We start from the raw sequence: 13,011 nt of genomic DNA, 5'->3' as shown, positions 1-13,011 counted from the left end.
GCTGAGTGGATGGCATTGGTAAGGCTTATGCAAATGGCACAGAAATAATGCGCAACTGGCAGTGGTATTGCTGAGCTGTCCAGGGCAGGCAAAAAGCTGTGTAGGAACCACTGAAGTATAATCTGTATGTATCTATTGTGCCTCTTTATAGAAACTTTTAAAAAGGCAACTCTGCAACAGCCTGGGGTGGGGGATGGGGGGGGTGGAACACCGTTAAGCAGGATGCTGCGTATAGCACAACCACTACCTGTAACCAGGTGTGGGAGGATGTCACTGCTGAGAGCCAGGCTTTTCAGCCTGAGAGAAATGAGCTGCCACTGTAGTGCAGAGAAAGCAGGAGAGAGAAGAAAGGGAAACCAAACACCACAGAACATCTGTCCAATTCTGCACAGCATGTTGTAATAACCTCAAAAATACAAGCAATCTTTTTCACATATAACTCAATAAATACCACTTTGCTGCAAAAGATTTATTGAGAAGACTTCTTTTGCTGGAAAGCTTCAATGCTAGAATTTAGTATTTTACCAATAAAGAAATGTCAAAGCTTTATGATACATAATTCAGAAATTTATTTTAAGCTTTTCAGTTAAGAGGAAAAGTGGGGTGGGCACATTGTTTGCTTTGTTGCACCTGCTAAGTCCAATAACAAGCGAAGGTAAAGTTAGAGACCAAATGAAATGAATGATCCAGGAAGGAATACCATCTGTCAAAGAAAAAAAATAGAGGCAAAGATTTGGAAAGATACTAAGAAAATGTGCAAATATTAGTTAAAAAATAAGGAATGCTTTTAATTGTTTCCTCAATTTGTGAATTGCCACGGTATAGCAAAGGTCAATGACAAAGAGGGCTGCAGTATTAAAGAGGGGAAATTCCTGATTTCAGAAGGTACCGGGGAGTCATAGATTATTGTGTGCTGTCATTCCAGTGTCAACACTAGACTTCAGAACCATGATTCTCCCTTGCAATTGTTCTCCTCCTAAGCAGGCCTTCACCTCTAGCAAGCGTGCAGTGGGCTGCACACCCTGAAGTCATTCTTGCATTGGAGTCCCCTAGCGTGGGTGACAGGATTAGTGCTGAAACCCACACCAAGAGGCAGGAGCAGGAGGACCTGTACCTATGCAGACCCCCTCTGGACTGCAGATAACGGATGATAGCTGCTTGGGGAGAGTGGCTGCCCACCAAAGAGGACCCTGAGAGAGAAAACAGCATGAGAACCTGGGGGGTGGGGGGGGGCGGGGCAAGCGGTTAGAGGGCCAAGTTGAGATGGTGTTTTCCTTGAGTGAATGTCTTTAGAAACTAACAACACACGGTGTGGCTGCCTAACGTGCTGCTTGCTGTATGAACACTGCTGGGCCCTGCAGTCCTAGTTTTCATTCCATTTTTTTTTTTCCCTTTAGTGTTGTGAGTTGAGGGAGAAACTGTTTTTCCCTATGAAACGAGTCACTGTCATTATGGCTTTCATATCAAGTATCTCTTTCCCTTTGTTCCAATTTATTATTTAACCAAATTTACGTTCAGAGGTTAGACTTGCAAACATCAAAGCACCACAAATGTGTGTGACATCTAGTGACACTGGGTTGAGAAATGCCAATATAAATACCATATCAAATTACCATTGTTTCACACCAGGATAAAAAGAGGGTGTTGGTGGTGGTAGTGGGGTGGGGAGAGTTGTTCTGGAAAGAAATGAAAAGAGCAGAACCAATTTCACGCAGCCAAGTGGTGAAGTTGAAGGTATGTGACCCCATGATCTCTCAGGTAGGCCGCCAAATGACTGGCTGCTAACGTGTCTTGGCAAAGGAAACGGGAACTGAGCGCGGTGGCTGGCATATGCGACAGTGCGTTGATGTTACCGGCAGACTGGGAACAACTGGTTTCTGTTGAGCTTGAGGCCACACGTGTTCCAATTTTCCAGAAGAAAAGTTCCCACGCAAAATGGAAGCGTCGAGAGCTGCCAAGACGGTTCAGTACTCTTCCTGCTGCTGGGGCTGCTGTTCGTGGACCTGCTCCTCTGCCTCCGGTTCTTCTGGGTGGCCCTCCTGTGGGGCAGGGGGAGAAGCTCTAGCTGAAACAACTTATTGTGTCAGCGGCCGCACTGTCCCCAGCCCCATCCCCACTGCTCAGCACAGGCCGTGGCAAATACCAGCTTAGAAACGACACGCCAGGCAAGTACCGCCCTACTGTCAGGAGCGAGTGGACACACACGGATGCCTCTGCTGTTCTCCATCAAAGAACAGATCGCCCTAGCGCGGGCATCAGGCTTTACCAGACTTTTTGTTTCCGAGGGAAATTGTCACAGAACCTATTTCATATTTTCCTACTGTGAAATAGTAAACCAAACACAACGACTGAAGAACATCGAGTGAATCTGCTGTGACAGAGCCCCAGGCCCCTCCAGGGCGTCAGATGGTTACCCTGACACTAACAGCCCATGATGTGGACCTGCTTCCTGTTTCCTGCTCTACTGTCATTCTTCTCACCTGGCAGCATGTCTGCCTGAAGCAGACCCTTTGTTATAATCTATTACTTCTCTGGTACAGGTTTCCATGCTGGAGGAGCAACTTGTCAGAGTGGTAAGGTATGGAGAGGATACTAACCAAGAGTTTGAGGAATGGACTTGCTAAACCCATGATGCTTTAAAGTATTACTTCTGCTTGGGGTGTCTGCCTTCATTGCCCAGACATTGAAAGAATGGCTCTCTGGATCCAGACTGCAGCCAGCTGGGGGTATGTGTATGGGGTGGTGGTGATAAGAAGGGAAACTGAGTGCAGTGATCGAGGCAGACTCCCTTGAAATCACACTAAGGAGGCAAGCGCTCATGCCTAAGTCTGGTCCTGCCTGTCATTAGCCAGGAATTCAGTGGCGCATGTCAACCCTTAATTTGGAGTTCACCTGATAGCATTCCTACACAAGGACTTTCTCTAGGATAAGATCTAGCTCAAAGTTAGACTAAGGCTCTTCCTCTCATTGGAAGTGCAGGGCTGGGAATATTTAATCCTGCATGCCGCCTTTCTCCCACCCAGTTAACGGACACAATCACGGATAAACACCAGCACTGTTCACTCAGGCTCACAGTGGTGCATAGACCTCATTGGATTTAGCCTCAAATATGCTTGTGGAGAGAATAACCATAATTTATCCAGTGCTTGACAGACTGCAAAGCACTCTCTACATACAAAATATTACGTCCATTCCACTTTGGGTGGTGCGGACACATTACAAACCGTATTTTGTGAGGCCATCACTGTCTCTAAGACCCGATCAGGAAGATTCTTAGGGCTTCAAAATCTACAGTTTGACCTAATGAGAACCAAGAAAGAAGCTTAAAAACTAGGGAAAATGAAAAAGTAGTGGAGTGTCCCCAAACCCCAGACAGGTTCTTATATTTCAGGAAACTTTTATAGCCAGGATTTTAATCTTACACGGAATAAACATTTGCCTGGTATTCAGCTGGAATAAGACAAAGTAAACTTACTAGTGGCTTGTTACATCCTGTGGAAATACTAACATCCATACAACTCAGCCACAGAGCCCTCAGAGCATCCGCAGGCTGCCTGGACAAACAGTCACAAACACTTCTCCCAGCTTCAACCTGGCACGAGAAGCTCGAAGCCCCAGTCCGTCCTCTCTCGCCTTCCACAGCAGGGCCCTGAGGAAGGTAAAGCCCCATCAGGCTGCCGTTCCTGCTGCCAGCTGCTGGGGCCTTTCCCTCCCGGCATGGGTAGGCTGGGAGTGACCTGCCTTGGTGTCTGCCATTTATCCATCCCAGCCCCTCCTTGCTTCTCTTGTTCCTCCACTGCTCCTCACATCTGCTTTCCATCACTGGCTGGAGCCACACTCTGGGTCTCCTGCACAGTCACTCATGAATAGCAACCCTGCTGGGCAAGTCCTCCCCACAGAGGAGGCTTTCTAGAAGTATTTTTTTCAACAAAGGGTTGTCCTACAGTGATGGTCTATACTGGCAGTGGGTAACCAAGACAACCAGCTATGAAATAAAAACAGTCGTGGGGCTTACGAGTATGAAGAAAGCATCTAGATCAATTTCTCCTTTAACCATACTCTGATCTTTCACGAAGAGAAAAAAAAATCCTTACATAGTTACTGTTCATTTGCTCAGACAGCTGAAAATCACTTGAGATTTGGCTGCATAAGCCTATTTTTCTCAATGTCCCCCTGCATCCCCCCACCCTACATCCACCCATCTCTTCCCAGATGAATTTGTGGATGCATGTCCCATAGACATGGGTCAGTGGACCAGATGACAGTGCTGTCTATTCCTTCGGGAATCTTACATGCTCTGGCTGATTTGTAATTCTCACTGAGGTCCCAAGGCAGTATCCTAAGGCACAAGGATGATGGCACTGTGACCACAAGTGTCACTTAGAACACAAGTGTCCAGGGCCCGTCACACTTACGTGCTCGTCTGAAGCATAGAGGACTTCCATTAGTCGCTGCACGAGGTTGTCGTTTTCCTGCCCGTGTTCTTGGCAGAGTAGCTCAATCTCTCTCAACTTTCCAAAGTAGAAATCCCTTTCCTTTTCCACACCTTCAAGGGCAAGTTTTAATGAATGTACCTGCAAGGGGGTGAGGGTGGAGAAGAAAAAGCCCCAAATACAGTGTAAGAAATAAGTGATGAACTCTGCCTATGTAGAAAGACCCAAAACATGAAAAACCAGACACAAAAATAACCAATGTGCAAGTTTGAGGGAGAAACAAGGGAGCTGCTGTTTGCGGCTTGAGCATGGGCCAAAATGTCCAGCCTCAACAGCACACTTGTCATTCCCCTCAGTCAGCTCGGTGTTCATTAGCCCGGGTGAGAAGGACTGTTCCGTTTGATACGGTTCTATCCAGGCTCTAAGCTTTCCTCTCTTGCTAACCTGGGCCAGAGCACATCTTACTCCTAACTTGCCCATCCTCTGCAGGGAGGGGAGATGAGAGAACAGGAGGAGGGGGAAGAGGGAAAGGAGAGGCTGTCATTGTGACCACTTTAGATGTATTCTCAGGACACTCCTGGCTTCGCATCACTTGCATTAATGGTCACCCTTAGTTCTGGACCCTTCATAAACATTCCTGAGCCCAACTAGACATATTTTCTCTACTAAGAAATTGGGTCCTGGCTACACAAGGAAAACGGGGAGACTAAGAACCTGGCTGAATCTGTCTTAATTTCTCTAGGTCTGGCTTTGCGGAAGATTTTCACTGGAAAAGTGGGGAGAAATGGGAGCTCCATCTTCTAGCAACGCAGCCCTTATTCCCTTTCTTCTCCCCCTCGATGCTGATTCAAGGACCATCCAGGGTCGTGCAGCCTCTCACAGTGGCAACAGAGATAGTGCCAGTGAAGGGCAGGAGGCAACGGTGAGGCAGAGCCCCAGAGAGCTGTCACCCAAGCTGCAGAAACAATGAAGGGGGTGTAAACAGACGGGGGCTCAAACCCCAGGCAGCTGAAACTATCACCCATTCTAGCTCTCTGAAAGTCCCTCAACTTTTTTTATCCTTTATGCATTTTTTATTTATGCAGACAATATTCTTTAGAAGGTAAATTAGGTCTTTAATGGTTCTCTTCCGGTGAAATCTTTATGTTAAAATCGCTCTTAACAGAATTTCTAAGAATTACTTTTGGAATGGAAATTTTTCTTCTTTCTCTAATAACTCTGGGCTTTTGTACACACTATTTATCTGTGTGGAATCAGTGATTTATTCAAATGTACTAAGCACGTGTAGTGTCCAGGCCTTCCTGTGCACCTGGCAGACTTGAATCCATCCTGTCAGACTCAGAGATGCTGTTTCCTCAGAGTTCACCTCACTGAAGACCTCACGTGGCTGCTCACCAAGCAGTAGAACATTCATTAGCTAACATTTAACTTTTATTTCTGATAATATAATTGCTTGGACATTGGTAAAACCCAAAGGAACCAGCAGCCTGAATTCCAGGAAAAAGAGAACTCCCTTTAATCTAGAAAGCCTACACTGCTTTGACACAGATCAAGGCCCTCCCCAGGCTTGACCACAGAGTCCATCCAAAGCCTGAATTGGTGCCAGCTGATGGATCTGTGTCAGTTTACGTGTCTGCCAGCTCCCCCTGCACAGGCAAGGAGGGTCTCTGGACACATTTGAGTCACAAAAACTAGATCTGTCTGCCTCTAAAGAGTGCTTTGGTCTGCATGATGAGCAGAGAGCTGAGCCTTCGTAGAAATACCCAGCCCAAGTCAGCCTTTGGTGGTATTCCAGATGCATTAGGTAATAGATGCACAGCTATAAACATTCCCTAGTAAAAACCAACAGGAGCTAAATTATATGATGAAAGATCAACTGGCAACTGCAATTCCATCTTCATAGTCCCCCTCATAAAGCCCAATGCCTCCCTGCCCCCTCCTAAGTCACAGCGGGAGCCTACGCACTGGAGGGGATGCTGGGTAAGGGACACGTTCCCAATTCTCCGCTCTCAGTGTGCACACTGCAGGTCCTCCCAGCCTCACAGTCCGAGTCACAGTGTCTGCCTGGGCTAACCTATGCCCATTCTCTGCACGCCGCCTGCCCACCCCCGCCCCCGGGTCCCTGAGCACAGCTGTGACTCCACCCCACTGCCTGTTTGCTAACCTGCTTTCTCGAAACTGTCCCTAATTTTAGTGATGTCTTTTTCTCCCTGTCTTTCGATTCATTTTTCTCATTGGAATCATCTGGCACAGTGGTACTTCCATAGTACGTCATGGGAGACTGCCTGAATAAAGGCACGAGGCCGAGTAAATGAGATTCTTAAAATTTATGGCACTTGTCACTTTCTCTATTGCTACTGTAAGTCACTCTTCAGCCTAGGCACTTTCAGTCAGCCATTCCTTGTATTACTGTCCTCAGATCTAACATAGTGATGCCTGTGTGGCTCCCTGTCAGCTTCAGGGGACACCCTGCACTGCAGGATTCAAGGACAGAAAATGGAGGGAGCAGTAACAGAGAACCATGGAAATGGATCTGGAGTAAGAGCTCCCTAGTTAGTTGAATGGAGGCTCGCAATTTAGGGTGTGTATGACCTTCCCTCCGACCAAAGGGAGGCAGGGGGCAGGCGCACTGCTCTAAGTGAATGCCTCAGGGGGCAGGCAGGGAAGTGAAGCCTTTTCGAAGTAATGAGGGAATTATAACAAGGAGGCGGAAGACCACTGGAACACGGAATGTTCCTCGCTTCTCACTCTCTCCTCTCCAAAGTGGCATCTGGATGGTAGGACAAGGTCTGAGTGCCTTGAGGGCATGGGGTTCTTTGTGTGACTGCAGAGCTAATGGAAGCTAGAGCCCACCTCAAGGAAAAGTGGGGCTGGCTGGTTAAGGCTGTAAGGGAGAGAGGGGCAGGAAGCACCTCGGGGTCCCCATGTGGTCACACTTTGGGCTGAAGGGTCGGAAACCTGGGTGTGGTAGAGGAGGATGACAGGGAAGAGCCAAATCGTGAAGAAACATGAGATAATAAAGGTAGCAGAATCAGAATACCTAAAGAGAAAAGAGTTATAAATCTAAAGTATCAGGGACCCATGCCTGATGCTTTTTATGTTGACCCCATTTGCTTGCAGCCTGAGGCATGTGGCTCAAGGCTTGTTAAGGCTGTCTAACTGCCTTTCATTTGAGAACTCATTACTAGAAATGCTGTATGGGCTCACACTGAGACTCAGCAGGTAATGAGAACATTCCACAGTTTCTAAATCAAAGTCCCACCCACTGGATGACTTAACATTTTACCTTTTTCATTAAAGTGATCAGAATTATAAAGAAACACCCTCACTAAACAACTGCCTGCTTTTAAACTAGGTTCTTGACTGCAAATATACAATTATTTCAAAAATGGTTTCCACACTCTTGCTGGCTCATCAAGATCAGATTAATCACGGGGAATGGCCCAGCCAGTCCAGCAAGGACCTGGGGACCTCACATAAAGACTCCTCTCCCCGTGATGGGAGGAGCTAGGATAAAAGACCCTCCCTTCCTAACTCAGGGCCAGGGTAGGTGGCTTTTGCTAGGAGCCCTTCCCTATCACTTGGTTTATTACTTTGAAAACTATGTATAATCTTTTGCAAAATCTTTAGCTAGAAAGCATACCTAAGCTTTTATATATAGAAAATCTCAAAGGCAACAGGTTTATTATAATCATGAAAAATATTAGATAAAAAGTTCTACTTAAAATACAACTTTCTGATCACCTCAAAATTGGGTTCAATGTTTCTGTGGTAACAAGAAGCTTTGGCTGTTGTGGGAAGTGTCAGGTTTGGCGTGTGTAACTGATTAACCTGCACAATCACTGTAAATTCTACGAGGGGAGGGAAGGGCTCTATCTTGCTACCATTATATATTATTAGCATCAAGCACAGTGTGTCACATAGAACAGGCTTAGCAAATAGTTGCTGAAGGGAAGAAAGGAGGAAGGGGGACCAACCTAAAGCCTTTAACTCCACCTAGATGGGCAAGAAGTAGAGGTAGGCTATGGCTAGCCTGGAGCTCATGACCAGCACTGAGCTATGGGGAGGGGGAGGTTGGCCTGCAAGTCTGCATTTACCTGGGGCTGAGTCATCTGTCCTTCTGTCTCAATGTACAGCTTTGAGGTTTGTGACTAGCATCTTTTATTCATAATGGGCCACTGATTTTATCTGCCCGAACAATTCCTTTTATTCTTACTTGCAATCACTGATTTTGCCTCACCTTCCCCGCCTTATCCCAGGCCTAGAGTGTTTGCTTCCTCTCCCCTTACACCTGTCACTGTGCCCAGAGACAGGGTCAGGGATGATGACTTACCTGTTCATTAAGCTGTATGACCTGTGTTTCCAAATCTTTATCAGATTTGGATGCTGAGCCGCTGGATGAAGCCCTTTTGGCTGATGAGGGACGAGAAGGTGTGGATCCTGGTTTAGATGCTGGACTTGATCTAGCTGCACCTGAAAGTAGCCGGAATAAATTATAAATATTGGCAACATTAAAAATGCTTTTTAGAAATATAGCAAATGTATGATATAAAAACATTTATTAAAATGTATAAGAGATACTGCCAGTGATCCCCTCCCAAACAGAAGTAGCACAAATACACATAGAAAGAGCACACGAGATAAAATGACAGTGTCATTTTGGGCAATTAATTTAAATTCCTGTTTTTTTTTTTTCCTCAAGCAACATGAGATTAATGCATTTGTCCTTTCTCCTTCCAGAGAGATAAGAGTTACAGAAGAGGGTTTAAGTTTTTTTTTTTTTTTTTTTTTTTTTTTTAAGAGGAAAGGTTCTTAAACCCAAAGCATCCCTACAAGCTGCATTTCTAAAAAGAAAAAGACCTTATCGGAGATTAATATTTTAGAAGAAATATCAATACAAATGTATTTTTTTTCCTCTTTAAATATATTTCCTGGCCTTAGCTACTGAAAGAGCCTGGGCACAGTGACATCTGCACAGCAGTGAACCTTCCTGGTGCCCAAGTGCTGGTTTTAAATTTTTATTCTGCAATTAAAGGGCTACTGGAGAAACGTCTGACTCCAGTAGTGGGGGCAGGGAGAGTGCAAGGCGAGCTGGAACACCTTGTGTCAAAAGGAAGGCTGTGCTCAAGGGTCAGTGTTGAAGGCTACAGGGGCCAGCTCGATGGGGCGCCCAACTAGCCACACTTGGGAGACAGTGCGCGCCAAAAAATACAGGCAGCAGTGCACTGTAATGCATCGGTTAAATAAAAGTCTAGTCCATACTACTGGGGGTGGGGTGGAAGGGAGGAATATAAAAATCTTTCTAGAACACTGATGGTAGAAGACATGTTAGAACTAGAAAAATCACACCTTAGCAACACTCTGAACTAGTTCAGGAAAGGTTCATTTATAGACTAAAACATTAAATAAGGTTTTTGGGAAATAAGAAATTCACATGTGTCAATGTATTACCCTATAATTACTTATTACACAGGGAAAAGATAAACTTTTACATAATGGAGAGGTCTGGGGATCAGCACCTTAACCAAATGATTCAACGGCATCACTAATAAGGATATAAATTAAAAAAAAAAAAACCAGTGATTTCTGGTAAGACCTCACCTACAAGGAGCTTGGCTCATGATAGGCTCTCTCACTGTCTAGAACATGGCACAGATATAGGAAATGGCCTCAGCAGCCAAAACAGAAGGTACAAGGTATATGCAATGAAGTTTATACACTTCACGGATTAAGAAATTCAGGGTTGTTACTGGGGCCCACCCATTCCTTTTTACTCTGAATGTGGTTCTGATTACGGCAGCTCAGTCCGGTGTAGATGCTCCTCCTGTGTGCTCCTATTGGCCCCATTCTCCACCAAAATGCCCCATACTCCGCTCCTCTACAAGGCTCTCGGAGGGCAAGGAGCATGTTACATTTCGCTTTGCAACACCAGTGCTTAGCACAGTGCTTGACTGAATATATATGTATTAAAGGAAAAAATGTTTAAATAAATACATGAACAAGCAAATAAAACCTGAAAGAACAATTCGTTCAATTTTACAGTTATTTCTAACTTTACAGTTTATCAGTACCGACAGATTAGAAAGAAGAGGCAAGGGGTTATGAAGGCTAAGTGTGCTGACAGCAGTTACAAATTTCAAACACTCTCCTAATTATAAAGTAACAAACAGGAGGACTATAAAATTTAGACTTATATGTTTGAGGTGCCTGAAGTCATTAGTTTTAGATGCAAAGTCATATATATCCTTGAGAGGCACTGACACCATCATACCCTTAAAATAAGAGAAATGCCTAAAATATTGAAATGAAATTGATCGACTTAAAATATATTAGGCATTTCTCTTATTCAAAGGGTAACTCTTCAGTGACCCAGAAATCGCATCTCTGTAGAACTTCCCAAAGATTCTAGAGAGCTGACAGTCTGCTTTATTTGTGATCCTTCGTCTCTGTAGAAGCCCATGCGAAACACTCCTGGAACACTATGTCCATGTCCCATTGGCCAGGTTCCCTAATTAAAGGCCACACCAACAGGGAGAACAGCAGGAGAGGAAGGGTGAGAATATGCTGACCTGGCAAAGAGCCTTCTCTAAGGGCAGTCACCAGTCAGCCTGGCTGGGGAAGCAGCTCTTGAAAAATTAAGTTACTCTGGACCTTTTAATAAGTGATACATCATACTTCAATATAAACAAAGCCTAACAGAAAGCAGATCAAAGACTGTCTATGGTCAACGTCTTCTTTACTAAAAACATATTAACAGAGTGCCTACGATGAGCCAGGTAGTAATCCCTTCTCTCTGGGAGCTGACGGTCTCGTGGGAGTGACAGTCATCTAAGAATCCCCAGGCATGGCCACATCCAGCATTCACAGTATTCTAGACTACATGACCACAGAGTATGATTTGGGCTGTATTCCCTCTACCTAAAACACTCCTCCTCCTCTGAGTGACTAAGTCTACCATCCTCCAGGTCTCAGCTTGGATGTTAACTGCTCTGAGAAGCCATAGCATAGCACCCACCAGCTGTAATGGTGCACAGTACTCTCCCCCTTAACCGATCCATGGTTTTGCTCATTGCAGTTTCAACCTGTGGTCAGCCGCTGTCTGAAATATTAAATGGAAAATTCAAGAAATGAACAATTCGTAAGTTTGAAACTGCATAAGGACTGAGTAGCATGATGAAACCTTGTGCCATCCTGCTCTGTCCCACCGGGATTGGTACCATTCCTTTGTCCAGCGTATTCATACTGTATATGCTGCCAGCCCGTTAGTCACTAAGTAGCCACCTTGGTTATCTGATTGACTATCAAAGTATCACAGTGTTTGTGTTCAAGTAGCCCTTATTTTACTTAATAATGCCACATTCACATAACTTTATTACAGTATACTGTTATCACTGTCCTATTTTATTATTGTTGTTAAACCCTTACTGTGCCTGATTTATAAATTAAACTATCTTATGTCTGTATGTATAGGAAAAAACATAGTATATATAAGATTCAGTATATCCAGGGTTTCAGGCATCCGCTAGGGGTCTTGGAAGTATCCCCTGTGGATTTAAGGGACCGCTGTAGTTATTAATGCCTACTTCTCCTGTTAGACAAACTCCACAGGTAGCAGTGCTTCTGTTTCGTTTACCACTTTATGTTCCCACACCAATCACAGTGGGTAAATTCAGTCAGTAAACGGTTAACTCTGAGTAGGGAGGAGGAAGGTCGTTTGTGCCTGGGCTGTCCAAGTCTCTGCCAGGTTCACTGGTCTCCTCTGAAAGAGACAGCCCTGCAGAAGAGACTTCCCTGGGGAACGTGTGACCCACCCTCACCCCAACTCCAGGCAGTCCTCCCTAAGCAGGACAGCAACTATGACGCGGCGGGGTATAACAACTGAGGAGGTTCATCACATACACTCAACGTTCTAATACGTTCTGCGTCATCCAGTCTCATGTAACTTGTAAAAGAAAAACATGAAAGAAACAGAAGCTGATTGCTTGTAAAACAGGGCTTCCACTAATTATATTTTCAGGACATCAACAAACGCAGCTGCAAAAAGACCTGAAATGTTCAGTACAAAGTAAAAGTAGAAAAGGTCGCACGGCAAACCAAAGCCCGATGTGAGGCCAAGTTATCAGGGGAAGAAAACTAGAAATGAGCGGAGGAAGCTGGCTGGGAGGGAGACACGCTCTATGTGGCTCATGGCCGAGGCCAGAACTGCTGCAGTCGCTGCTGACAGCAGTTGCTGCTGTCCCATTTCCAGCTGCGCAGAGCCTCACAGGAAAACCTGTTTTTTTCCTTGAGAAAACACATCCCTTGCTACTTAAATATACTTGTGGGAGTCTGTCTCACCAAACTGCGGTCAGTCTCAGCCTTAAAGTGGCATGTGTGTTTCACGGATAATGTGAAGGTCAGCTGGGGCTCAGAGCCCCAGGCCTTTCACCTTGGCACGCATGCAGGGAGCGTGTGGGTTAATTTGAGGTGAGAAAGATGAAGGCATTGAAATCAGGCTGGGCATCCTCTGGGGATGGTGGAGAGGCGGTTTGGTCCACACCGTAACCAGTGCTTGCTACAGGAGGGAGGACAGAACAGC

At 45.3% G+C, this 13,011-nt stretch overlaps 1 protein-coding gene and 1 long non-coding RNA gene across 9 annotated transcripts in view; one reads left to right on the top strand and one right to left on the bottom strand.

Moving 5' to 3' along the window:
- The window catches only part of LOC107515295, a 92,310-nt gene that overhangs the window by 64,840 nt on the left and 14,459 nt on the right, over positions 1-13,011 (top strand). The window lies entirely within an intron of this gene.
- Positions 455-13,011, bottom strand: part of MAPRE2 (microtubule associated protein RP/EB family member 2) — a 130,260-nt gene continuing 117,703 nt past the window's right edge. For 4 of the 7 annotated variants that reach the window (XM_016153963.2, XM_016153962.2, XM_016153961.2 and 1 more), the window contains 3 exons: positions 8,767-8,906; positions 4,416-4,574; positions 455-2,039 (listed from right to left, as the gene is read on the bottom strand). In XM_016153963.2, coding sequence (XP_016009449.1) covers positions 1,965-2,039; positions 4,416-4,574; positions 8,767-8,906 — 374 coding nt within the window. In that variant the 3' untranslated portion in view covers positions 455-1,964. Of the gene's footprint in view, positions 2,040-2,080; positions 3,650-4,415; positions 4,575-8,766; positions 8,907-13,011 lie in introns of those variants that run through there. The other 3 variants (XM_016153960.2, XM_016153959.2, XM_016153956.2) reach the window with 2 other exon arrangements.

This window comes from Rousettus aegyptiacus, unplaced genomic scaffold, assembly GCF_014176215.1.
Source record: "Rousettus aegyptiacus isolate mRouAeg1 unplaced genomic scaffold, mRouAeg1.p scaffold_m13_p_12, whole genome shotgun sequence".
NCBI classification, from domain to species: Eukaryota; Metazoa; Chordata; class Mammalia; order Chiroptera; family Pteropodidae; genus Rousettus; species Rousettus aegyptiacus.
Note: the sequence above shows the minus strand (reverse complement) of the source record. Positions and strands in the feature narration are given on the sequence as shown.